The sequence below is a fragment of the Pseudopipra pipra genome, chromosome 8, assembly GCF_036250125.1.
Source record: "Pseudopipra pipra isolate bDixPip1 chromosome 8, bDixPip1.hap1, whole genome shotgun sequence".
Lineage (NCBI taxonomy): Eukaryota > Metazoa > Chordata > Aves > Passeriformes > Pipridae > Pseudopipra > Pseudopipra pipra.
This window is the reverse complement of record NC_087556.1, coordinates 3,158,532-3,185,983: the sequence shown is the minus strand read 5'-3', so window position 1 is coordinate 3,185,983 and position 27,452 is coordinate 3,158,532. Positions and strand designations below refer to the sequence as shown.

At 46.0% G+C, this 27,452-nt stretch overlaps 1 protein-coding gene across 1 annotated transcript in view; it reads right to left on the bottom strand.

Moving 5' to 3' along the window:
- The window catches only part of SGPL1 (sphingosine-1-phosphate lyase 1), a 31,490-nt gene extending 12,448 nt beyond the window's left edge, over positions 1-19,042 (bottom strand). Inside the window, exons 1-6 of the mRNA XM_064662199.1 lie at positions 18,974-19,042; positions 9,929-10,094; positions 7,965-8,032; positions 6,005-6,152; positions 4,579-4,658; positions 3,125-3,253 (exon numbers count right to left, since the gene is read on the bottom strand). Of these exons, the coding sequence (XP_064518269.1) occupies positions 3,125-3,253; positions 4,579-4,658; positions 6,005-6,152; positions 7,965-8,032; positions 9,929-10,094; positions 18,974-18,976 (594 nt within the window). The 5' untranslated portion in view covers positions 18,977-19,042. The remainder of the gene's footprint in view (positions 1-3,124; positions 3,254-4,578; positions 4,659-6,004; positions 6,153-7,964; positions 8,033-9,928; positions 10,095-18,973) is intronic.
- Positions 19,043-27,452: the final 8,410 nt, after the last annotated feature.

Here is a 27,452-nt window from a genome sequence, read left to right as displayed (position 1 = left end):
CTGAGCTTAATTAGTCCTTCCAAATCATTGCAAGAATGTGATTAGAATCTCCCAGGTGCCAAAACTCCCCAACTGCTGTCTCTTTGCTCTTGCCTAACACAATTAAAAGTAAGAACAATAGTAGTAATTAGTGAGAAATAGGAAACATCCATCCACTGCTGAAAATGATTGCTTTTAAAACTGCTTAAAAACCTGGAACATCTCTCAGAGCAATTTAAGGCAAAGGCATGTCTGCATCCCCCACCACCACCAGGGCACTGTTAGAGGTTTTATGCCTATGTTTAAGAGAAAAAATTACAGCTCACGTGGCTCAGCTAAAGGCAACTCCTGTAAATAATGCAGCCTGCTCATCTAGTTTAACATTCAGAAACCTAAAAAAGATAGGTTTCATTTTAGCATTTATTAAACACATCAAAAACCTTCAGAGAGGGAGCAGGGGATTGCTCCCCAGAGATCCTGCTGAGGAAGGTGTCCACACAACACAGGGCAGGACCACACAGAGATGTGTGAAAACCTCAGGAACAGCACAAATGTGGCACCGTGCTGCTCTTCCCAGACTGAAAAGCAGACTATCAGTCCCACAAAATGCTGTTTTGCAACATGCTGTGGAAATCAGAGCACAGAGTAAGTGAAACTGCCTCACTGAGAAGTCCAGACAGAAACTTTTGGCATTTTCCACGCAGCATAGCCACAGACACACTATCCAGAAACACCAGCAAGCTCCATTGGCCTTCAGGGACCACAACCAGGCACCAAAAAGTTGGTCAAGCAGTCCCTGCTGCTTAAATCCAGTGGCCAGGGGGCCTGGCACTATGACACACTGCTTCTCAGAGAAGGCAGTGGTGACATTCAGAGAAATTAATTTTCAACACCGCAAAAGTGGAATCAAATAAACCAGAAGCCTTCTCAGCAGAACACACCAGCAGCCCCTCATCAACAGATCAATTTAAAGATAACTCAGAGCATTGCACGCTCTCTGGTTTAGCCTTAAAGCCTCTGTTTTACAGCCTCACCAGCTACTGAAGTGTAACTGTGGCAGTCTGAGCCACCAGCTACAGCAGGGCCTTCCTGAGAAACCATTGCATCAGTTGGAAAAAATGCTCTTTTTAAATGACTTTTTAACTGTCCAAGTCTCCAGAAGTTACTGTGAAATGTTAATTCTGCTTTGGAAAGAAGAAAATAAGAAGTCTTTGAGGCCAACTACTTAAAGAGCATGTGACCTCCATACACCTACCCACATCTCTCTGTCAATGATTAGCAACTCTGGATGCTTCCCAGTCAGGAAGGGACACGTGGGAGGAAGACAAAAAGTCCACTGGAGACACTTGTTTGGACATGATAATTACAGGGCTGCAATTACTCTTCTGTTTCCAGCCAATCAACTCTTCAGCCCTCCCCTTCACCCTGCAAATGGGACTGTTCATCCAGCTGGGATGTAACTCCACGGCAGGTTGTGTGTCTGCTTTGCTCCTTTGTTTGGCTTTATGGCACCATCCTCAGGAGGGAGGAGAGGACCGAGGGAAAAGCAGAAGGTCTCACACTGGCTGTGTCACAGTCTTACTATTTTGGAGCAGTTTTTTACCTGTTCTGACCTCCTCTCCAGCAATTCCACTTTTCAGTTTCAGTGGAGGAGCACACAGGGCCGAGGTGATGCTTTTACAACACATTTTACGAAACAAACCCCGAATGTCCTCCTTGCAGGCTTCAGCAAGCAAAGTTCTCCAAGCATCCATCAGCAGCACACAGTTATCTGCCTGTTTTATCAGTTGATGTCCCAACTGGTGATAAAAACCAGTTTCAACAGCTTGATCCCCAGCCTCCTCCCCACTCTAGGGATAATCTCACCCCCGTTCTCAGCACTGCAAGCCGGGAGGGAGCTGAGGTGAGGTTAAATGTTTCTTATAAAAGCAAAGAGGCACATTCCTTCTGTACACTTGAAGGTGGCACAAGGAATACAGTCCTGAGAAGACAAGTCAGGTCACAGGGTGTCACTTCCTCCTATCAAAGGCAATCACATCTTATACTCCCACACAGTGCACTGCTGAGTTTCAGCTTCAACGCAGCTGGAGTCTGATCCCAACTACACCTACTATAAGGCTACTCCAGTACTTAACTCCTTAGCACAACCAAGCCTCCAAGTGACAGATAAAGCCCATTCAAGCCCATCTCCTAAGCTCTTGTGTCAACACTGCCTTCCCAAGTGACCTTCAGCCACTGCCAGCCTTCTCTCCTCTCCAGCACGTTTTACACCAAGCACCTCTGCCAGTCTCTGGAAAACCTCATCCGGATTCTTCTCACAGACTCAACTAACTCTTCTCAAATATTGTCTGCCAGCTGCACCTAACCACCATGCCAGGAGATAAGACCTCACTGTCCCACACACCGTGTAAACAGGGAGAGAACCTGCCCTCAGGAATTCGGGATCCTCACCAAAAGGAGAGAGAGGAGGGGAAGAAGACATGATTTATTTTTATAACAATATTTCACCATGCAACTTCTTATCTTTTGCTCTTTGATCAACACTGAAAGAATCAGTTTAAGAACACACATTTGGACTCCTGCTAGGAATTTTATCGAGGCTGTAAAACTGGTTTCTGCTGTAGTGCACTGGAAGGCCACACAAGCCTGGAGACACAGCTTTCCAGCTGGACAGCTGACAATACATGCCATGCCTGCTTGTTGGTGACCAGCCAGCCAGCTGGCCTTGCCCTCAATCCCAGCAATCTGCCAGGCTACAGATTTCCAGTCCAGAGACTAAAACTGAGGGGGAGCTACTCAAAGTAACACTGCTCTCTTCACCATCCCCCAAGGACCACCAGCCAGGCTGCATTACACCACTTCTCTTTTCCAACTGCCATCGAGCCTGTGTCATTTAAAAGTGGAGAAAAAAAAGCTGAACTAAATAGTCTTGTCTAGAAAACTATTTCCCTGAGTTAAATTGTCTCTCATAAAGCTTCACCAAGAAGAGGAATAAAGCAACCATCCTCCATCACACAGATACGTCGGCATGGAATATCCCAGAGTGAGCTCGACCTCAGCCTCATCTGCAGAGCACAAGGTGCCTTTGCACTTATCAGAGTTAAAAATATCCAAAATGTCCAGGAAGTTAAGACAGGCTACTTACAGCACCACAAGACTTGGGGCCCCCGTTGAAGAGTGTACAGGCAATCCTCACTACTTCCGCTTCCATCTTCCTCAGGCCAGGGAATATATCCGGATGGAGAGGGTTACTCCAGGCAAACTCTTCATACACCTTCAGGAAACAAAGACAGAAAGTCAGCCTTACAGATGGAGGACTGGATTATCAATGCAGCTTTGAGAACTCCCCACGTGCACTGTATAAGTAAATTAGCTGCATTTAACCATAAGAACACTGCGGATCTCCTTGGACTTAACTGCTCCTGCAAGTAAACGCCACAAGCTGACGAGTAAAAAAAAGTTTTAAAAAAACAACACGTTTTTCTAGGGCATTTTGACCTTTGGATTGATTCTATAACATATCAATAGCTCTTGTTGTAAAGACAATTTTTAAAAAAGAACAACACGCACTCTTGAGATCGCTTTACACAAAACAGGCCAAAAAACTTCCTTTGCAGAACTAGTTTTCAAGTTTACTATTAAGGGGGAATTCTGAAGCACAAAAAAAAAAAAAAGCACAAATGGCCACCCACACCACAACAAAAGTGGATGTGGAAACCAGTATTTCATGCTTTTCTGCAACTGTGGACTCACAGGATATAAGGCTGGAACAGGCCAGTTCCAATCTCCTGCAGTCCAGATCAAAAAGCAACTGCAGGGATGTTAAAAGAAATACAGCAGAATAATCAGCACAAACAGAGGGAATGTTTCCACAACACTCTGAGGCCCCTCCAGAAAGGCTGCTCTGAGCTTTATGTTTCCCTTGAAGTGGCAAAGAAAATGTCAACAGGAGGAAGAAAACAGCAATAGAAACCACCAAACAGAGCTCATTACACTTGTTACAAAAGTTGTTCCCAGGAGTAAAACTTCCTTTCCTAGCAAAAGAACTCTGGTAGGAAATGTACCAGTAAACAGACCTTTAGGCTGTTCAGGTTATTCTCCAGCCTCCTCAAAGGGAGAAGTTCCTGAGCAGGTAAACAGACCTAACAAAGACACCACTGAAACATGCCAGTGCTCCATTGTTTAAGATTTGGACCACTCAGCCAAGCCAAAAAAAAAAAAAAAAAGCAACACTTTACAAACTTCTCTTTTATTTAAATCAAGAAGGATTTAGTTTTGCTCGGTGAAAGTTGTTGCAGTACCAGTTTCCAGTTCACTTGAAACCAGCTCCTTACCTTCTCACTCAAAACATCTCACCTGACTGGCCCAGTTATCTCTACGAGGTGTTTTTGCAGGGACAGTTATGTGGCCAGATTTATGCTGCTCAAATGCTTTGCTACTAATTCCTCCTACATCTATTCCAGGCTGTTTACAAACTTGGGCAGCCTTAAGTTTTTCATCTTCCTTATTTATTTTGAGGTGCTGGAACAGCATTAAGGGGTTTCTGGTCACCCTGAAGGTGCAGAGGGTATCTGCAAAGTTGGACTGCTTGCAATTTACCTTCACTAGCAGCTGGGTGAGCTTCTCTTCACCACTGTACACAGTCCCAGAGACCTTCCCGTCCTGCCAACGTACGTCTCCTGAAAGAGAAGGAAGAGCACACTGCTCACAAACCCAGCCATTCTCAGGAAGTGTGGAAAAGTGCACGGAAAAGTGCACAGATGAGGACTCAGCTTTTGAGATTTCCCTGGGTTTTGTGCCCCAGAGGCAGCTGTGTGTCGGGCTGAGCCCCTGGCATTGTGTGAACTTGGCAAACAGCAAGTAAACAATGACTGAAGAGTCAGCACATAACACATAGCAAGCAAGCAGTTATACTAATATGTAATCCACTTAATCCCCATCAGTCTCCCCAAACTGCTGTTCAACCAACTGAACACTAAATTGGCGAAATTGAAGCCACTTTCAAAGAGCACCCACCACCACTGTAAGCGGAGAAGAGATGGAAAGGCCAAGTTTATACTGCTAAAACCTACAGCACACCAGGCACCTCAATCAAATGTCACCTCAACCAGTATTTCCAGGCAACTTCCAAAGGATAGCGTGTGGGGGGTGAAGGGGGAGACCTCAGGAAAAGAAAAAAGAACCCAGTGAAGGAAGGAAACAATAATTTAAGGGAAAACACAGACAGAAGCAGCACTAGCAATACACATCAGCAGAAAAGAAGGAAGTTGTTACAGGATGCTCTGCTGTGAATCTGCTTCTGAATCTGGAGTAGATGCACTGTTGTAACAGAAAATTCAAGGCATTTCTCAAATTTGGGATAGGAGCAGGGCAGTCATTACCTTTTCCTCTGGACAGGAAGTCACCCAGATCTGCTCATTAGGAGTAACAGTTCCACAAATCAGGGTGGAGATATTTACAGGAGAGAGGCAACTCAAATCAAGTGTCAAACACCGCTTATGTGGGCTCAAGCCAGCAGAACAACAGCATGACTTTTCCTTCCTTAAAAGGCTTTTTCAAGGTGCAGACCATTACGGTCACTTCAATTAAGAGAGACAGTCTCGGAAATTCCCTAAAAATCCTACTTGGAAGTTGCTTTTTTTGATTATGAGTATTTCCTGGGGCTTCACAGAAAACACATTTCTGGTAAAACATCAAGGCAACTGCTCAGAAATGCAAACCAAAATGCATTCAGATAACTTCCTCTGTATTTCTATTCTCCTCAGCTCTTCCACCTCTCCATCAGTCTAGAATTCTTGGAGAAGGAATGGAATTTCAGTGTGAATACCCAAATACAGTATTAAAAGTCATAAACACAGATCTTAGTCACTTCCAGAAGGTAAACAGAAAAAACCTGCAAGCAAAGAGCATCAGGGATGAAATATTTAAGGGGAAGCCATGTGCAGGAGTCACTGGAATTCGTTTAAGAGGGCAAGTGTAATATCAGGTGTCTGACAGACCCACTTCTGCTGCAGCACAGACTCACCTTTGGAGCTGTACTCTTTCATCTTCTCCAGCACTTGGGGCTGGCTCATGCCTTGTTCTGGCAGCGCTTTGATATAATCCTTTTCATCTTTCAGGAAGGATAAACTGGATGTGACATCATTCAAGGCTTCATCAATCTTCTTTTGAATCTAAGGAGAAAGGAAAAACCTATGAAACAGTGGCACTGGCCATATTATAAATACTTGAGTGTGTGCAGGACAGAACCTACTGGTTACATCAGTGGTGCTGAGTAGAACAGGAATTGCCTCAGCTCTGTGATCAAAAAGCCACAGCCTCCTTCCTGCCAACCTCTCCCTCCAAAAACAAGCTGCCTGGAACAGCGAACTGGCGTACACCAGGCTCTAAACCTGTGGGAATGGTGGCTGGCACAGCCCAGAACCGTGCCCATTAAGCCATTGCAGAGTGGCACTTGGGCCCCTGCTCAGCTGCTCGACACCACCACTGCAGCATCCAGACACAGGACATTCTCTGCTGGGTATGGAAGAGCAGTAGGAGCTTTGAGACCCTCCCCTAATGCTTGAGAAAACTGCATTGTTATCCACCAAACCTCTCTAAGTCACAGTTTTTAATCTGCAGAAGCCTTCAGATGCGTTCTGGTCTGTACCTTGCCTCCTCTGCCACCACACACACAGTTTAGAAACTCATGAAAACAGAGACACAACAAAGAAATCTCCACTACAGGCACAGTTCAGAGATTTCTTTCTTCTCACTCACACCTTACACCCAAGAAACTCAAGACTTTTTCTCTCAGAACATTCCAAAGTAAAGATTCTTTTTCCAGGCAACACAGGTGTTGGGATAGTGACTTTTGGACATTGGAATGCCTCAAAGTCAAGGCCTCACAGTAAGCAACTGACAGGTTATCAGCTATCAACCTACCAAAGAGCAAGGACAGCACACAGATAGGGCACAGCAGGAGTCCTCTGGCACAGGAGAGCAGTGTCAGCCCCAAGGAGGGAAAGCCTGGACACAACAGGAATTGTACAAGGTGTCCTTTTCTAAGAGGTAGGCAAAAAATACAAGCAGAAGAGAACTCATCTGATCAAGGGCTACTCAGGTGAGAAGGTGAAAGTTGGGGTACTTTACACAACAAAGAAGGGATGCTACTCCCTTCTGGAGGGTTGGGGGAGAATTGGAGAACTCCTTCTGTGTCTACAGCAAAAGGAAAAAGAGTTCCTCTGCCCTACTCTTTTGATAAAATTACCTGTAACAGATCTGACCCCTCAGTCAATGTGCAGATATGCCAACACACTAAGCAGAAAGCAGTGCCATCAAGTGTGATACCATCATTTACCAGGTAAAACAAACCCAGCTGGGCATTTCTTCATCGTTAAGTTGTTAACGTGCTAAAACATGCTGACATTTGTGCTTGCAAGTTTCCGTGCAAAGAAAGAATCTCCCAAACCACAGCTCATGTCATTTTAATGATTACACAAGGTTCTGATAGCCTTGTGCTACAATGCTAATTACTGCTAATAGTTATCTGAACCCTAAACTAATCACGGCCAGTTCCCTGATTAAAATAAATATCCTTCCAAGTTGCACAACTTAGCTATCTCACACTTGACACTGCTTCAGAAGAGCAACTCAAGTTCAATCCTGTCCTCCTTCTCCCAGAATTAAAATTATTTTCTTGAAATCTAACAACGAGGAAACGTTACTGGAAAATTCTGTTACCACACTGATTCTTGGTTAAAACAAATAAAAAAAATTAAAAGAAGGTGGCACCTCCATTTTATGAGGGCGATATTATGACAAAAAGAATAGGTAGAAATTAAATCTGTCATTCAACCAGGTGGCAGCAGAAGACATTCCAGATGTATATCCTTGGATCATTATGATCACACTGACATGAAAAAGATGCACAGAACTGTATATTCTCCAAGAGAGCTGAAACAAGGACCTGGGATAATACCAGAAGTAGTTGTTCCAATACTTACTATGGCTCCAACAAGTGGCATTTTTCTCAGCAGTTTAAAGAACTGTTTTTTAGTTCGGGATGTCAAACCTGAAAGAGAAAAGTTAGAAATGAACCTATAATGAGTCAAGGCCAAAAAAATAGGGACTCTGAGCACAGTACTTCTTACAGAGACCATGATCCAGGTTCAGCATCACTGATCCAAGCTAAAATAATTCAGTGACCAAGGGGATAGATGAGCAAATGGAAGAACAAGGCTCAGGAGTGGACCATGCTATGGAAACGTCTGGACTGCAGAACAGGAATCCATAATTTGACTTTCTTACAGACCAGTTCACACCCACCTGTGGAATTTTACAGGAAAGAGAGGGATTTCAGGGTCTGCTAAAGGAAAAGTCTCCAGCAAAAAGGGAAAGTACTTTTTGAAATTATCTTCTGCCTCTTCGAACCAGAATAGTACTAGAAAACAAAAACACTTAAGATGTGAAACAGGCTCCCAGACCAAAGGAGGAAACAGTGACATCTGTGACCATGTCAGCTGTGGCACAACACAGATTTGCCCCATGTGTGTCCACCAGAGATAGGAAACATGATGCAATGGGAGGTGACTCAGGGAAAGGGGATGGACAGAGGGAAAAGCAGAAATTGCACCACGTGAACGAGAGAAGCCATTGATGACAAGCACTGGAAAACTCCTAGGGTAGCTCTATAGGCAGGAATGAAATCAGGATGACACAGATGCTTTATAGCCACCAAAAACATCTGCCAAGTCCTGCAGGCATTTCACTTGCACGCCCACAGGACACTTACACCAAGAAATAACTCAACAAAAGATTAAAAAAATCGACCCTTTCAAGACTTGGCAATTTTATTTACACTTTCCCCTCCCACTTCATACATATATTTCACTTCATATGTACAATTTGAAAGGTTACCTAAGGACACTAATTGGAACACTCTGTAGCAAATACTCAATGCTCTGACAACATTTCTGCTGCACATCTCACTGTGCACAATTTCATTATGAATTTTCTCAGTGAGTAAAGACTTCAAACTCCTGAAATATTCAGACAATCTTTTAAGTCAATACTTTAATAATATACACTGTGCAACAGTACAAATACTAGACAAGAAAATAACATAACCCTGTCCTGAGCAAAAGCTTCACACCAATTTGTTCCTTACAGACATTCCCACTGTTGAAAGACAAAGGCCTGCTTGAGAAACAGAGACACAGAGGTTGACATCAAGTTACAAACTTGGCTGTTTTTAACAAGCTGCCACTAGAGTGTAACCCTAGGGCCTGTGGGAAATGAAAAGCACTGTGTTCTCTGAGGGCAAGGTAGTGATCTCTGGCCAGGGGAAACTGCAAGTTCACCAGAAGAGATCCCACTGTCAACATCAGAAATCACTCAAAATAGGAAGAGGGTCCGGAATTAAAATAAAATTTAAAAAGAAACAAAACAAACAAGCAAAAAACCCCAAACAAAACTCACACCACCACACGCAATTATCTTGAACATCTTGAAGATGAAACACGCCTCCAACGCCAAATCAAAACCACATCTCCTCCCCCAGCAGGAAGGGAAGCAACCAAGGGTTATCCAGACACTTTGCAGCAGTGACTCAGTTCACAGGAACCCGGCTCTGGGATAAACCTCCCCAGGGTTTGAGCAACAAGAGTGTTGCGACAAGTAAATGGTCCAGCCAAAAGAAAAACAGAGACAAGGGAAAGGGAAGGAGACAGAGGCACATTCCAGGCTGGGCTGCTGCACCCTCTGAAGGAATGGAGGTGTAACATTGATCAGACAAGTCTTCACCTTAATTTAGAAGAGGGGTTTGTAAATATTAGTTGACAGCAGAGAGTCTGTTTTAATAAGCGTTTGTCCTTGTTTCACCCCCTTTCCCTTCTACTACCTGGGAACAACTCTGATGCCCCTCCCTTCCCTCTAAACAAAGGAAAATCCCTCATTTTCAAATACTCACTCTCAGGCTGGAAGAGGAAGCCATGCAGCCACACACTCAGAAGGGTAGAAGAAAAGGTCAAGCCAATGAGCTGCCAGGGTTCAAGTCCAGCACATCGGGCATTCACAAAGCCCGTTGCTTTCTCCCAGTACAGCTGGAGGACTTCCTTGTAGGGAATAACAGCATCCTGTGCAAAGGAAAACCACAATGATATTGGGAAAAGGTTAAATGCACACGAATCAAAAAAGTCTATTGCTGATTAAAAAGGTGCTTTCCAGCATGCAGACCCAATGCTCTCCTTAATTCCTGCAAACAGGAGATAGTTTTCAGCCACCTCCAGTTAAGAGTCACTGATAAAAATACACACCTTGAGAGACTTCAAATATTGAGAGAGAAGTGCCAAGAGCAGATGAGTAAAATATGGTTTTCTGCACAGCCCCAAGAACCACCAGATCTTACCATGGCCCAAGAGAAGCAACTATGTTAATATTTATTGCCAAGGAATTATCAGGTGCTGAGTGAAGGTACCACCAAAACAGGTCTGTTAAGTACCTAGGGCTGGATTTTTAAGGGAGATGCAAACACTCAGCAATTCCTTAAGTTTAGAGTCTAATTAGTAGGGTGCACACCAAGGGAAGACAGAAGCGAGAAACACTCTTCCACCAAAATAAACCCCAGAAAACAGTGATGCAATAACAATTCCACCGTCAAAACAGGAATTACCATCAGGATTAAACCCAAGTGCATCATCAATAGCTTCAAACTAGATGCTCTTCAAGAGCATCAGAACAGGGTGAAGAAAATTAGGTGTGCACAAGGGGAAAGGGATCTAAACAGCAGTCTTCCATCCAATTCCCTGGAAAAAGGTTTCTAGGGATAAGAAGAACCCACACTTTGTTTGGAGTTATGACTAATAATGACAATTTGGGGGGGGGGAGTGTTGCATGCTACAAATGAAAGCTTGTGCATTTTACTTCAGTTTTTAAAGCTTTATCAGCTGACCTCAGAGCCCTCTTCCAAATCCTTCTTCTCTTTTAACCAGCCTTGAAGCCTAGCGTTGCCCAGTTTTCCAGGGGAGATTTCCAGCACCACAAAGCTTCACTGTCCCAACAACAGGGAAAGTACATGAGACCTTTCAAAAGATTTGTTACTAAACTTTGGAAGGAACAGATCGATCCTTGATAGCTGTGCTGTTGGACTGTGGGTGGGATTAGAGCCATTTGCAAAGGTGAATATAAATAATCCACTAAATTAAAAACTGCTAAAACTTTCCTTCTCAGGACCTTTTTCAGATCTCACTTCTGGATCAAGCCAACAACAGAAGCAGCATTTAATTGGGGTTTTTTTAGGGGGTAACGTCATTCCAAAACAATTGGAGAGGCTACTAACAGCCTAAAGGGAGCCACGTTTTTCCAAATAATCAAAGGAGGAAGGCAGGATTCCTTACCAAAAAAACCCACTAATTAATACTCACTACTTTGGAAAAGCAATAAAATGCAAATAACGTGACAGAGTTTAAAAGAATTTAGGCAACCCAATCATAAACTCCAGCAAAACAACAGCATTTCCCATCACAAAGGAATAATTTCACCCACACCTTAGCACGGGCTGAAGGGACACAGGCAGAATTAGGCAAAACCCGGCAGCACTCAGCTGTGAGGAGGCAAATTAGCACCTATTCACTTGGCAAAGGGCAATTCAAAAACACACCAGGCACTTCAGCCTCCAAAACAAGGCAGCCACACCAACCACTGCAATTAGGCAAGGTCCCAGCTAATGCCCAGTCCTCCAATCTGCTCACCACAAAGCTGATTTAACCCCAGAATTTAAGGGAAGAGCCACCTTTTCCAGCTAACTTAAGTTAGGTTGTACTTAAGTTTCAGCGAGTTTGCAACAATCTTCTCTGGCAAATCCCTGGAAAAGAGTGTTTAGCCAGCAACAATAACTTTGGTTCACTGCCTGGGAGCTAGATGCCAGGATATCATTCAGTTTTGGAACTGCACTTAAAGGATGGAAATGGAGCCACTAATTTACTAGTGTCTCAAGAGCTGTGCTCAGCTGATGGCAAGAAAATGCTGTGGCATCGAACATAAAGTGGGCTGTGCTATTTTTTTTCCTGAATATGGAGGATACTGTGAGCTATAAGCCCTCAAATCAAAATGGAACATGATTTTCGAGACAAAAGTCACTTCAGTCAATGGCCACGTTAAAAGAAATAAATCTGGCATGAGATTGATGTGGCTCTTGGAAAAAGTTCTGGGCAGAAGATCCCAGCTGACAGCATATTTTGTTGTCAAATCACACAATCCCCACTGAAACCCCTGAGCACTGATATATGGTAGATCAATGGTACTTCCAAGTTTTTGAACAAATAAGAGAAGAATTGAATTATGTTAATTCCAAGCCACCGAAGAATTTCCTTCTCTTTCTTGCTTTAAAAAAAATAATCTGAAATCAATCCCTAAATAATACAGTTTGACCAGGTAATTTTCTCTGTATTTCTCAATTTCCTTCTTCAGTCATTTCATACTTACAAGAGTTTGAAGGATGAGATTGATCAATTTAGGAGGATATTAAAAACAGGGATTAAAAAACCCAGTGAAAATTGGCATGGAAGGCAAGTTAGCAATGAAATACAACTCCCCAGATCCCCAGCTAACTATGAACTCAGTTTTTTTCCAAGTGCTTCTTTGCCCCAAAGTACCAGCAAGGTACAAGAGACCTCTACTTTCTCAATTATTAACTTAATCCTGGAGAAACCAGAGGGCATTCAGAAGGTTGCACTCAAATGTTTTTATTACATCCAGGAACATGCTGGGTTAAAGAGGCTTATAAAAAAGATGGAGAGACTTTTTACACAGGCAGAGTGACAAGGGGGAATGGCTTCCCACTGCCAGAGGGCAGGGTTAGATGGGATATTGGGAAGGAATTCTTCCCTGTGAGGGTGGAGAGGCCCAGGTTGCCCAGAGAAGCTGTGGCTGCCCCATCCCTGGAAGTGTCCAAGGCCAGGTTGGACAGGGCTTGGAGCAACCTGGGGTAGAGGAAGGTGTCCCTGCCCATGGCAAGGGGTGGGACTGGATGAGCTTTAAGGTCCCTACAACCCAACTCATTCTGAGATTCTATAGGATTGCAGTCCCAAAGCACTTCCTCATTCCAGAGGGAGGAGGCAGGGGGGATAAACAGCCTCTGTTTAGCCCAGCCACTGGAATCCCTTCTCCTGCAGCCTTGGAGGTGCTGCTCATAACAGAGTGAAAAACTACCACTGCTTCCTCAGCTGGCCTGAAGAGAACAAGCTGACCTGATTTTAAAGCTGCCTACAGGACAGCATTTAATGTAAGACAATAACCTGCTTATTTGTGAAGGCATCAAAAAATATAAGTTTCCCTTTCCATTATAGGAGAGTAGATAAGCTGGTTTTATTTCCATAAGAGAACCTTCTCCGCTCAAAAGCTTCACAAGACACAGGATTATTTCAGAAGCAGTTTAAAAACCCAACTTATGAGCACACTAAAATGCTGGGGGGAAAAAATCTCCACTGGAGGATTTGTTTTTAATTCTGAGAGCAGTAGGACAGAGCCAGGTATCAGATAAAATACTAACTGCTATCATTAGGACTTGCAGTGCTCATTTGTACTGATATTAATGCACTTAGCAACCCAAGCAGTTTACATATTGAATTTTTAGCTCCACAGATTAGGAATACATCCTCAGTACTTTATTTCTAAAAGCCATTAGCTTGCTGAGCTGGTTCCAGGGATAGCCCTTATGCCACTACAAAAGAGGACAAATTAACTGCAGTAATGCTCTTCTGTCCCAGATGACAGAAAAGAGAGGGAGGGGGGAAATGCCAAAGCTAATGAGAGCACATTTTGCAGTTTTGCCAGAACAGCATTTCCTTGGCTGCGAGTTTTAGGACTCGAATAAGCTTAAAAAAAAAAAAAAGAAAGAGAGAGAGAAACAGAAAGGCAATAAACTGGAGGACCCCAGAGTTTTGTTACAAGTGCCTCCTGTTTCTGACACTGTAAAGTGGAAGCACTGTCTAAGTTTACCTGTAGCAAGAGCAGGAAGAAAGGTTTTATCAGCTCAATCTTCCTTTCACCAGAAGAGCATTTAACATGGGCCACAGAATAAAAGTAGCTTTTAAAGGCAAGTTTATTTTATGCAATATCATGAGTCTCAGGCTGACTGTGCAAGTAGGAACTGCTAATATCACAGAATGGCCTGGGTTGGAAGGGACCTTAAAGCCCATCTCGTTCCACCCCCTGCCATGGGCAGGGACACTTTCCACTAGCCCAGGTTCCTCCAAGCCCCGTCCAATCTGGCCTTGGACACTTCCAGGGATGGGGCAGCCACAGTTTCTCTGGGCAACCTGTGCCAGGGTCTCCCCACCCTCACAGGGAAGAATTTCTTCCCAATATCCAGTCTAAACCTACTGTCTGTCAGTTTACAGCACATTCTCAGCTTTCACCTGAATTCACACATATTCCCAAACCAGGGACACTCAAAACACCTCCCCATGCTGAACCTTAATGTTTGTGTTTGCCATCTGTCTTCCCTCACATCACCAGAGCCAAGGAAGAAGGTGACACGTCACACTACTCAGTACGTAGTAAATCAAGGCCAAGAGAGATGGCTCAGAGACAGCACCAGCCAGGTCAACCCTGAGGATGGAAACACATGGAATACTGGTACTGCCACTGTAATTAAAGCCTCTGCTCCAATACAACAAGTTTTTCCAAGGAGAAGCTTCCTGACTGGAAACAAACTGCACAGAGCCAGCAACCACACAGCAGCTTTGCTTATTTATTCTGCTTCTAAGTAGAAGGAAGAGCCCAATTAGCCTTGCCCGAGCTGACACCGTGCTGCCTGCACGTGCTCTGGCCACAAAAGGCACGTCAGACTGGTGTAACTACACGGTGTAACTGGCCTGGCCGCAGGGAGGGACTGGACTCGCAGCCACCAGCCTGGCAGCTTCCTACAGGAGAGCCAGGGAATGGGATTGAGCAACGCCACCCCAGCCTCGGAGGGTGCTTCGTGTGCCTGCAGTGTTTTGATTCGCACCCCGGTAATGACTCTGCTCCTCCCTCCCCGCCACCCCCACCGTGACAAATATCTTTACACAAGCACCAGGCAGAGAATATTTGTCAGTCAGCTCCTAATTACAGCTCGAGGTTTGGACCACGTGCTGCCTCCCCCCCCCCGCCGTCACCAAAGGATGTGGGCACACGGAGCGACACAGGATGCAGGACCTCTCAGGAATCAAAAACCATGAACTTTCAGTTGTATGGGCTGAACTAAGTGAAAGAAAAACATAGTCAGGACACGCTAATGTCTTACCACAGCTCCCCAATACCACCAGTTTTGTCTGTGTTGCATTTATTTCCACCACTGCCATACTGAAACTTCTTCCAGAACAACAGCAATTTTGGGTGGGTTTTTTTGCCATGTACAGTGTCAGCAAAATGAAGGTATGTATATACTATCCCACCAGCCCTGAGATTTCAAGAGGAGTGGCTAAACAATGGCTAATTATAGCTTCAGCACATAAACAAACAAGGCAGCAGCTCAGAGTAAGAGCGGCAGCATTCCAGCTTCCACTGCAAAGAAGGAATGTAAAACTATCAAAACAAGATGGAGTAAGGCTGATTCGAGGCTCAAAAAATGGACAGTTTTACAGTAATCCAAAGGACTCCAAAATCAGTGCCAGTTCAAATTTCATTTAACGCAAAAGTTGCACAAGGTGGTGGTGTGTGTGTTCTTTGCCCACTACAACAAATCAATTTATATAAGTTTCTGCAAACATCTGGGCACGCTCGAGGCAAAATAGACCTCACAAGAGACAAGGATTCACACAGTCAGTGCTGTACAGAAACCCAGAGTGGATCTCTGTGGGCCACCAGGTCCAAGAATGTGCAAGGAAATGTCCTCTCACTGCACCTGTGATAATTAGGATAAAAGAAGAGCCTGGTTCCCTGCGTGCTGGGACTCATCTGGACATATTTCAGCCCTGCACTTGGCATCCTCTCAGCTGTGGATCACTTCTGGAGAATAAAAATGGGTGTTTATTGGAAACATTGTGCAAGTAGCACAGTGCCACACAGGGGCACACGCAGCATTAAAGGATAAAGCCTTGGTGGGAGCTGTCTGGAAGCAGAGCATGGCATGGCAATTGTTCTGAAGACGGGCATCCACAAACAAAGGCAGCACCAAGCCCTGGCACAGCTTCCCAGCAGGGTTATGCAAGCCTCTGACAAAGCCCCCAGTATCAGCACAAACTGAATGCTGCTATTATACGTTAAGGGCCCTGCTCTTGGGCAAGTCTGTCCAGAGGGCAAGATCCTCAAAAATTATCTCATCAACACCAACACGCAGAACCTTTTGACCCCGTGATACCTCATCCCATGCCCTTCCTCACGTGGCACAGGTGGATCTCGATGGGAGAGGCAAAGGAAACGCTCAGAACACAAAGGATTCCAAGCGGCTTTTACCTGCGAATTTCTAGGAAACACAGATCTTCCTTGAGAAACAATAACTGTATCACAATAACGACAGCAAAGAGACCAGCACACCTGCTACTGGATCAAGTGACAGAATCCTAAATCTCAGTCCACACCACGCTCTAAGGACAGGAGTAAGACATACTTCAAAGCCCCTCTCAGTACACCAACCAGTACAGGACATAGCCATTGGCCAGCACACAAAGATTTCAGTACTAAACACCCCAGGAGGAAGGTTTGCTGCTATGTGAAAGGGAATGTCTTGGACTGCCTGGGATGCAAGGAATGGGAGCAATAGAATCGTAGAATCACAGACTGGTTTGGGTTGGAAGGGACCTTAAAGCTCATCCCATTCCACTCCCTGCCATGGGCAGGGACACCTTCCACTAGCCCAGGTTGTTCCAAGCCCCATCCAACCTGGCCTTGGACACTTCCAGGGATCCAGGGGCAGCCACAGCTTCTCTGAGCAATCTGTGCCAGGGCCTCCCCACCCTCACAGCCAAGAATTCTGTCCCAATATCCCATCTATCCCTGCTCTCTGTCAGTGGGAAGCCATTCCCCCTTGTCCTGTCACTCCAGGCCCTTGGAAATAGTGTCCCTCCATCTTTCTTGTCAGCCCCTTCAGGTCCTGGAAGGCCACAGTTTGTTCACCCTGGAGAAGAGAAGCTTCAGGGTGACCTATCTCAACTCTCCCAGCCTTTCTTCCCAGCAGAGCTGCTCCATCCCTCTGATCCTCTTGGTGCCTCCTCTGGTCTGGCTCCAGCAGCTCCATGTCCTTGCTGTGCTGTTCCCCAGGGATGGAGGCAGCTCTGCAGGGGGGGGGGTCTCACCTGAGGGGCAGAGGGGCAGAATCCCCCCCTGCTCTGCTGTCCCTGCTGTGGGATCAGCCCAGGGCAGTGGGGTTCTGGGTGCCAGCACGCACAGCTGGGGCATGTCCAGCTCTCGCCCACCAGCACCCCCAAGTCCTTCTCAGCAGTTCTAGGTAAAAAACACATCATTCCATTTCCAAAAACACTGTGTAAACAGATCAGGCCTTCTGAGACAACCCCCAGTGCATGCCAGGGGTCTGTGGTGGGAGCAGCCAGTGCAGGAGGAGATCAGATGGAAGCTACACCTTTTTATTGCCAGAATTGTGTGCTTGGAAGAAACGAGCAGCACCTCAAACTCCTTACACAGAAAGGGGCCCTACTGAATCCCTTCTACCACAGGAGTCACAGCAAGGCTGTGATCGCTGCCACGGCAGGCAAACCACACACAACAAACGCTGTGATTGGGGTTATCTCCACACCACCAAACAGCACTGGAGAAATCCAGGGCAGGGAGCAAGGCGTCAGCCACCTCAACAGACCCTCCCCCCTGCTCAGGTCAGCAGTTCAGCTAGGAATTGTAAGGGGAGTAAGAGGGTGGGAAACTCCGAGAGGGCTGGAAGTGAACAGCACATGGGAGAAGCAACATTTTTCTCCACCTAGGTAAGATTTCCAGTGCCTCATGCTCTGTTTTGCTAAGGTTGGGGGAAGGATCGCAGAGTAAAACCCCAGTTTAGGAAAAATGTTATGTGTTAGTGTCTCTCCAGAGAAACACTCAGCCCCTGAGTACAAAGCCAACTTCCCTAGCTTTCCAGAAACCAGGAATCCCGTGCAGTAGCTACTGTCCAATCTAATGGATAAAAGAGCAGACCTGAGCAGGTCTTCCAGGTGCAATAAGTAGCAGCTTTCCCTGCAAAGCCTTGGCACAGAGGGACTAAGGAGAACAGCCTGACCACACAGCACGGCTCCAGCAGCCCCAGGCCAGTCTGGACCACCCCGTGCACAAGATGCGCAGCATTTACCCAGTTCCAAATTTTGAACACAAGCCGTGCTGTCCCAGGCACAGCTCCACGCCAGAGTGGGAAAAAGCAGCAGCACTTGAGTGTTTGGGAATGGAGAGACCATGACCAAGCGGGAAAAAGCAGCAGGACACAGATAATGCTGTTTCATCTATCACTCGGCAGCAGCTGTGATTGCAAAGTACCCTCCTGATGGGTTAAAAAAACCCAAACTAGTGCCCTTTCCAGGTTTGAGGAATTGGGAGATACATGCCATGCCGCGGCGTGCCGGAGCCGGCTGTATTCCAAGCAATCGTGAAGTTTGCTTCTAGCTAAAAAAAAAATGATAGTCGATAAGCAAACAGAGTCTCTAAAAAACAGGAGTCAATAAGCAAACAGAGCCTCTAAAAAAAAATTATAATCAATAAGCAAACAGGATGTCTATCAGCCAGACAGGCATCTTCACCAAAATCTCAGAGGAAAACACGATTTCTACCCCAGCGGGGTGCAAGGAATACAGAGAGACAGGCGAAAACGCCCTTTCTAACCCCCCCCCCCGCCCTGAAACTAGATACCTGTGGGATATAAGGGAAGCAGTGCACGGACAAGAGGGACACATCCAGGTTTAGAGGAAGGGCACGGGCCTCGCCGAGGCCCGACCGGGACACCCCCACGCCACCGCGCCGGACAAGGCCCCGGCCTCGCAGCCTCACAGGCCGCGCCGGGACACCCCTGTGTCTCTCTCCCCGCGCACTCCCCGCTCACCATCGCTCCTGCTGCCGCCGCCTCCTTCTTTCCTTCCCTCTTTCCTTCCTCCCTCCTTCCTCCTCCTCCTCCTCCTCCTCCCGGGTCCCGCCCCGCCCCGCCCCGCCCCGCCCCGCGGTTACCGCCCCCTGCCGGGCGCTCCCGCCCTCAGGGAGGAGCGGCGGGAAAGGCGCTCCCCTCACGTTAAAGGGGGGGGGGGGGGGGGGGCGTTAAATGTTATAAATGCCGGGGGGGGTGTTATTGTTAAAATACACCGCTCACAAAAAAAAAAACAAAAACAGTTTGTGAGCCCGCCCTGGTTTGTCGATTATCCCTGGCTGAGTGCTAAACATAAGGAGGACCCCTCGCTTCCAGAGCCCTGCACTGACACGCTGTGCATAAGGAACACTTGGCCGGCGCAAGATCAGCTGAAGTTGATGACACAGTTTAAACCCAGGACTATAACAGCGTCCAGTTGTTCTTAATCTATATAACTGGTTTTAAGCTGCATTTGCTGGATTCGCAGTGTTTCTGAAGGGACATAAAGCTCCAAGGGCTGGAGCCCCTCTGCTCTGGAGCCAGGCTGGGAGAGCTGGGGGGGTTCACCCGGAGAAGGGAAGGATCCAGGGAGACCTGAGAGCCCCTTCCAGGGCCTAAGGGGGCTCCAGGAGAGCTGGAGAGGGACTGGGGACAAGCAATGGAGGGACAGGACAAGGGCGAATGGCTTCCCACTGACAGAGGGCAGGGATAGATGGGGTATTGGGAAGGAATTCTTCCCTGTGAGGGTGGAGAGGCCCTGGCACAGGTTGCCCAGAGAAGCTGTGGCTGCCCCTGGATCCCTGGAAGTGTCCAAGGCCAGGTTGGATGGGGCTTGGAGCAACCTGGGCTAGTGGAAGGTGTCCCTGCCCATGGCAGGGCGTGAAATGGGATAATCGTTAAGGTCCCTTCCAACCCAAACCATTCTCCAAATTTTTGAGGAGAGTTTTTGTTCTGTGCAAAATATAAGGCAGGAGCTACTGGTTGATATAACATTAAACTCCAGTCTGTTAATCTGTGGATTAAAATCCACTCTGCTCTGGGTGGATCAGGTGGGACCCCATGAGACAAAGGCTGGGTGCCGGGCTTCAAACACAGTAAGCGAAATATTGTTTGGGACCAGCTGCCTACTAGCACAGTGATTTCCAGACATCCAGGGCAAACACCACCTGACAAATATCCAAAGGGCATTTTAGTGGTGGAAAGGAACATTTTGAAGCAATTGTGTTGCAGAATAGTTAGAGCTAGAAAGGAACCTACACCATCATCTAGTAGAACTGCCTGAGCACTTCAGGGCTGACTAAAAGTTGAAGCACGTTATTAAGAGTGTTGTCCAGTAAGTGTGAACTCAACAAACACCTCAGCAGCATTTGGCTCATTTCCCAAAAATTAACACACACAGCAACTGCAGCTCACTGTGTTATGGGGTGCTGCCCCTGGCACCTGCCTGACACACTACCCGGAGCAACTGCCCATCTCCAGGGAGGTGGCAACAGGAGCAAGTGCCCATATTAAGACATTATGTTCATTAAAACTAAAATTGAGTATTTCTGGTTAATCTACAGAACACATCCTGACTTATAAGTCTGTATATTCTTTTACACACATTCAGGTGTGGCGTTTAAAAATTTTCCTCTTAACCTCCCTCACTTTTGTTTTTACCCTGGTTTGAAGCAGATAGACAAGCATCAGCTCTTGGCACTCGTAGTTTGCTGTGTTACAAGCAGTAACTGTTTGTCTGCTGTCACTGTGCCATCCAAGCTGTCTCCTCACAGAAGATGGCATCTCGCACAAGTCTCCAGACAGAACTTTTATCTCAAGCAAACTGCCCTCGTGGGGTTGTTTTTAGAAGTATTCCTAGATATCACATGTTCTTTTTAGCAGAAAAGGGAACAAACAGATCTGTTGGTAACCCGCTATCAGCCTCGCAAAATAGGTTTTCTTCCTGCGTGTTTGCCAAGACAGAAAACATCTCTTCAAGACAATCCCAAAAGAGCTGTGTTTTCTGATTATAAAAACCTCTGCAAACACCGAGGACCCCAGTCTTCCAGAAAAATGTTGCTGTTTGGGAAACATCCTTTAAAAACACGTTTATGTCTAAGTAACAACTTGCTCTCGAGAGGGTAAGAGGAAAACTTGTTTGTTCCTTCAACCCTGAAAAGAGCCTCTTTGGATGCATCATTGCAAGCTTTGCTAATCTTCACGTACACCTTCACATAATACCAGGAAATGGAGAGCTTGGTTTGTTTAATATGGCTAAAAACACAGGTAGAAAGGAATATCTTGGTGTAAATATGTGGGTGGGAGAGGAAGAGCCACACCAGGGGGGGAGAGGAGCCATTTGAGTGAGAGGACAATGGTGGCATGAGAACAAATGGGTGCAGGTTGGCCCAGAACCCAGTTAGGCTGAGAATTGCAAGAGGGTTTGCAGCTGTGAGAGCAATAACAGCCTACAAGCCTCAAAAGCCAGAGCCACCCTCCTCAAAACATGTTTTCATCCGAGAATACTTAAGGAGCTGGCTGATGTCATTGCAAGGCCTCTCTTGATTTTTGAGCTGTTTTGGGAATCTGGAGAGGTCCCAGCTGACTGGAAGCTGGTGAACACTGTCCTGATTTTCAAGATGGGCGAGAAGGATGACCCTGGAAACTACAGGCTACATCACACTGGAAATCCTCAAAAGCATCCATAACTGGTGTGGTGCAGATCAGATTAAGAAATTCGTCAGTCAAGCAGTTAATGTCCAAAACCTGGGGACATAATTACTGAATCATTTTCAGAAAATAATCTGACTGCTATCTAGGAGCAAAAAGGAGCAGCAGCAAATCTAAGTAAGTTTAGTGTTTCCCACAAGTGATTCGCGAGGATCAAGACCTATATTTTCTATCCAAACATCCATGATGTTAACACAGCCCAAGTCAACTGCTCCTGTCATTTAGTTTTGTTAGTGTGGTTCTGTGCAAGTCTGGAGGGAGCAGAGGCCAAGAGAGATTGGATGGTAAAGGAGAACATTTTCTTCTCCCTTTCCCTTCCACCACTCCGTGGCTCACGTCAGGCAGGTGGCCATGGCATTGCAAGCCCAGGCAGATCAGCTGAGTGACTGCTGGTGCACAACCCACCACGTGGGATGCCAAATCATGCACCCATTGGGCATAGAATCATAGGATACCCTGGGCTGGAAGGGGGCCACAAACCTAAACCTGATTTTGCCAAGATCAAATGTGATAAATCACAGGCAACCACTCACGTACCTATGACACAGGACACTTGTAACTCGACTGTGAGAGGCTGTTGTAAGGACAGCCTGGATTTAGGCTGTTTGCAACCCTGGGTTGCCTCAGAGGCAAATCTGGTCTTGAGCAGACACTCTGAGCCTTGTCTCAAAGTACAGCACCAGCTGAATCAAAATTTACAGGACATAAAATTAAACACAGGAACACACCTCTGAGGGAGGAGGACTAGAAGAAAACTCACAGCAATCAGAGGAACAGACTTTCAAAAAGCAATATAAAACCAAATGACCTCTAAAGGGCCCTCACAATGAAAGCCAAACATGGGGTTACATAAAGAAACATTATGCCTGGTTAGCCCAAAATTTTCCAGTTGATTTGATTTGTAACTAAACAGCTCAAAAACAGTAGCTACATGACCAGGTTCTCTCCTGCAATCTCATCCATGCAACTTTATATTGTGCTCCTGAAACAACTGTACACTATTCCTACTTGGCAGGCAGCAGAAGTTCTTGTCTTACAGAAAATTGCCCTGAAATTGAGGGAATTAAAAGGAATCTGATTTCTTTTCTTGTTTCCAAGTTGTTCAGGACAGAAGCTACTCAAAGTGCTGAAATATGAGCCCTCAAAAATAAATATTTATGTTGTGCATCTTGTGTATGTATTAAAGAACTACAGAGATCTGGTTTTATATAAACTCTACAAAAGTTAAAGGACACAGCATAATACATTTTTAACATTTTCCTCCTAGAAACTTCAGAAGTGACTTAGCTTAATAACTGCAGCCCCAGACTGTAAAATGGCAAAACAGTCAAAAAAAATGGAAGTTCTCTGGAAGAAAAACAGATACAGGGGATTATTTTTCCTCCTTCCTCTCCAGTTTTACAGCCTCATGTGTAGCTCCCCTGAAGAACTTGTTGCCTTTCAAAAAAAAAAAAAGAGCTGTTTGCGTTAGACACCATCTACCACGAGCTGAAAACAGGAAGCTTTCAGCTCCTTGAACCACCCAGGATGCTGAGGAGCAGATTGCAACACTGACATTTCCTGGGCATCCTGAGGGCTTCCTGTCTGTGCCGACCCCACACCAGACATTTCTGACAACGTTTATGGCAAGAACACTTCAAGCTTTCCTTTCCAGGGAACAGTCCTGCTCAAAGGACCCTGAGCTCCATGTTGTCCCAGTTAGCACCCACAGGAGGTGCTTAAGGGCCAGCTGGGAGGTGACACCTCCTTGCAGCATTCCAGATCTGTTCCAGTGCCACCCTCTGGTCCCCCCAGCCTGTCCCTCCCATTAACACTATTGCTCTGGGAGTCTGCCCTTGTTCCTGTGCAGGTTCCGTGTCTGCTTTCACACCCCTGTGATCTCTATAGGTCTGACAATTGCCGTGCTCAAAACACACATTTCTTTCCAAAGTCAGTGGATTTATTAAAGACCATAAAGTGACATAAAAGGACAAGATAGACCAAGCTGCACCAGTGTAAGCACTGTCTTCCCAGGGCATTTGTGTGCATGAGATTCCACCATCAAGTGCCATCTCAACTGCCCCAGGAAACCCTCTAGACATGCACAGAGAGGTACCAAACAAATGTAAGCATCATGTTGCTGCTGGGACGCAGGTCCTGGCATTCCTGGATGCCCTCAGGTGCCACACTGCTGCCCTTTTTATTGAGGATGCTCTGGGTGCAGCAAACTGACAGAGTCCTCACTCAAAGCAGGGGAGTTGTTTGTTTATTACTTTCTTAGTGCCACTCCTTTGAGGCAGCAACGGGACCTGAGACATCCATAGAACCAAAAGACACCTGGAAATCTAACCTAACAAATCCCCTCTTCTACTCCTCCCCTGGCTCACTGGTAGTTCTCAGGTCTCACTGGGGAGCAGGTTACAGGCACCCAGGAGCTGGCAGAGCTCAGATTTTGGCCCTGGACTTTCTTCTATAGCTGCAAGAGTTCAGAGGTCTGGGTTAAGACACCTCTGAGATGATTTCCAGCACCATGACCCTAAAACAGCTTAAGGAATCAAGTGGTTTGGATTCTGGTTTAGCTGCATAGCACATGCTACATGCAAAGGCACCTCAGAGGAGGTTTGAATGAGATCCTCACATTTGCAGCTTTCTTTTTGCTGCCTGCACAAGCATTTTGTCAGTGTTTCACCACCCTGAGCACTGGGATCCAGCCCAGTTTGGAGCAATTCCATGTATTACCACATCCTGCTGCGTGCTGGTTTTGGTCAGCCATCGCAACAGCAGACTAGCATCACTCCAGAATACATTGGGGTGGTTTGTTGTTTGGGGTTTGTTTTATTGCATCAGGTGATGCTCTTGGCACTTGCAAAATAGACTTTAAAAATTAAGCCAGACTTGTAAAATCAAGAAGATGACAATTCCCAGTGTAATGGCAATGGTTCTACCATTGGACTGCATTAGCCCAATACATATTAAAAGAGTTGGATACAAGCTTCTTACCACTCCATCAGCTCAGTCCAGGCTGGAAAGCAATGCAAGCTGTTACCAAACATTTAGACCACAACCCAGACAGCTCCTAACACCTTTCCAGCAGAAGCTGTTCAAACTCAAGAGAAAATCCTGCTTGCCAAGGACTAGGTAGAGGCACTGCTCCCTGCCAGAGGCACCTTTCCAACAGGATTTGGATTACTGCAACAAGTACCTCGTGGTGCTGCCTTCATAGTGGCTGTAGTGATGTTTGCAATTTCAACTCTTTCAGTGTTGCAATTGGTTTACCACTGATTTCTTCAGAACTGCTTGTCAGTGAAGAACTTTCTACCTCCACTCTGGAGGCAGGAGAGAGAGGCAATAACCTCTCCCTTCAAAACAGAAACCCCACGGCACAGCAAGCAAGCAAGCAGAAATTAAAAGCCTTGCTTGTTACCAAAGATTGCTTGTTACCAAACAGGCCCCAAATCCTCTCCAATGTCACGTAAATTCCAGAGAATTTCCATCTTTGTTTCTTTTTTCTTGCACGCTGACAACAAACATATTCACTAACAGAGCAATAAAATATTGGCTATCCCATATTACACAGTAAATTGAGCCTCAGCATGGGAGAAACCCCCTGAGAAAGCTGATTGCAAGATGGGTGCCTGCAATACAGCTAAGCCCCATCTTGTAAAACCGTATTCTACCATCTTCTGCATGTCCTCACACATACCAGTTTACTATCTCCAAGCCTCACAGTGGACCTGGTCCTATAACACAGCCACAGCTGCCACCACTGTGTTGCTGTATGGACATGCAGAAGCACTTATGGTCCCCTGACAAAGTCTGTTGACAACCAACTACTCTCCACAGCCCCATGGTGGGAATTAGCCTGAGACAACTGTATAATGCTTCTTGCTATCTGTGTGGCACAGAAACCACAGCATGGATTTATGCCACTTCCCTGAAGTGCCTGGGATCAGAGCAGTGTGATCTGCAGGTGAAGGAAAAGATTCAGCAGCAGGATCTTCCTGACCATGAATAGGCTGTGTGGCCTTTGGAGGTGTCCCTCTGCTGCTCCCAGCAGAGCAGCTCAGAGGTGACTGAGCTTCTGAGTGTTTCAATTTAAGCCCCCAAAGCAAGAGAGGAGGAGCTGCTGCCCATGTTACACCTCACAGTTCTGCTAAGGAGCATCCAAACCCAGCTGTGCCCAGCAGGTGGGGATGCAAACCCAAAATCCCATCTCCACATCCCTCTGCACTCGGTGCTCTGATCTGGTTGACAAGGTGGGGATCGGTCACAGGTTGGACTCAATCTTGGCAGTCTTTTCCAGCCTAAATGATTGTGTGATCCTGATTGTTTGAAACTCATTTATGAACTCTTTCACATCTCCAGTCACACCTTAGCAGGTGTGTAGGCCCAGACTCATACACTTGAGAGATTTACCACCTCAAGTGGGATCTACACCACAATTTTAGGAAGAGGCAAGACTTCAACTACTGAACAGAGAATACCCAACTCTGAGAGAGCATCCTCTGTAAAGACATCCTGCAGGAAGGTGTCTCCCCCTCTTTTGACCATAGAGGGAGCTGAGTCTCCAGTGTTAACCTCTAAAAAAGAAAATAGAAAGCGCTCAAGCTCCAAATCCGAATCCCAGAAATTCTATTGGCCCCACTTCCCAGCACAGTACCAAGTCCTCCCACGTAGAGGAAAAAGGCAATGTAGATTAAATAATTAATGCTGCTGGATACTGTTTTCCCCTAAACTACAGATGATCACAGAGGAAAAAAAAAAACCCTAAAGATGATTGATTGCTCTTGCTGGCACAACAAGAGAAGGAGAAATCAGACAGGACTATTCTCCATCATTCTGCAGAGGCTCTGTCAAACACTCTACCTCCTGCTTTTCAATGAATAATAAATTGCTTTTAAGAAGTAACTTTTATGTCAGTGAGCATGTTATTATTGATTAATCTCATGCTGGAAAACACTCTTCAACTGCTGCTGCTCTTTGCATCGCCCGAAGAGTTTAGAGGTTGCTGTCTAACAAGCTCTTGAGTCATATCTTCCTCGTCAATCTTATCAACCCCTTGTTTAATTGTAAAAATGTTAATAAAATGCAGCAAGCATTGGCCTAATGCCTCAGGACTCACATATCTCTTCCAAAGAGAGAAACAAGAGATTCTTCAGCTGTACTTGAGGCTTGTAAAACATCATTCCAGTTCTAAGCAAGTGCTGGTTCTCTCAGAGCCACAACCAGTGGTTTGATGGATAACAAGACACACATGTCAGAATCAGGAAAGCCTCCATGATTCCCTTATATCTGAGGAATATCAATTTTAATACCAGTTAAAGAGCAAGACCCCCTGGGACCACCCATGACTTTGTTCTCTATCCTCACTATGAGAGACAGTGATGCTCTTGGTGGCAGCACAGATTAGGAGCAACTGGAAGATGATCCCTGCATTGGCTTTTCTGGCCATTTCTGGTGTTTGTTCATGAAGCCTGTTCCCATTTCCAGCTAGCTTTGATCACGCTGGTAAGTGCAATATCTTGCTTTCAATATCAGGATGCTCAGCAAAGTAACAGGATAGCCAACACAGAGGGGAGCCTCTGAGCCAGAGAGGGGATGAGAGCCGGGTACAAGCTTGGGAATTGCCGGGAGGGTTTTTGAAATGAGTGTAGGGGAAAGGGACGTCTAAGAACAAGTCCCTTAGGAGAGGGAAGTGGAGGGGCTGAGTTTTGACGCCAGCACTGGGGAGTGCAGGGCAGAGCGGAGAATATGCCCACTTAAGATTCTTTTG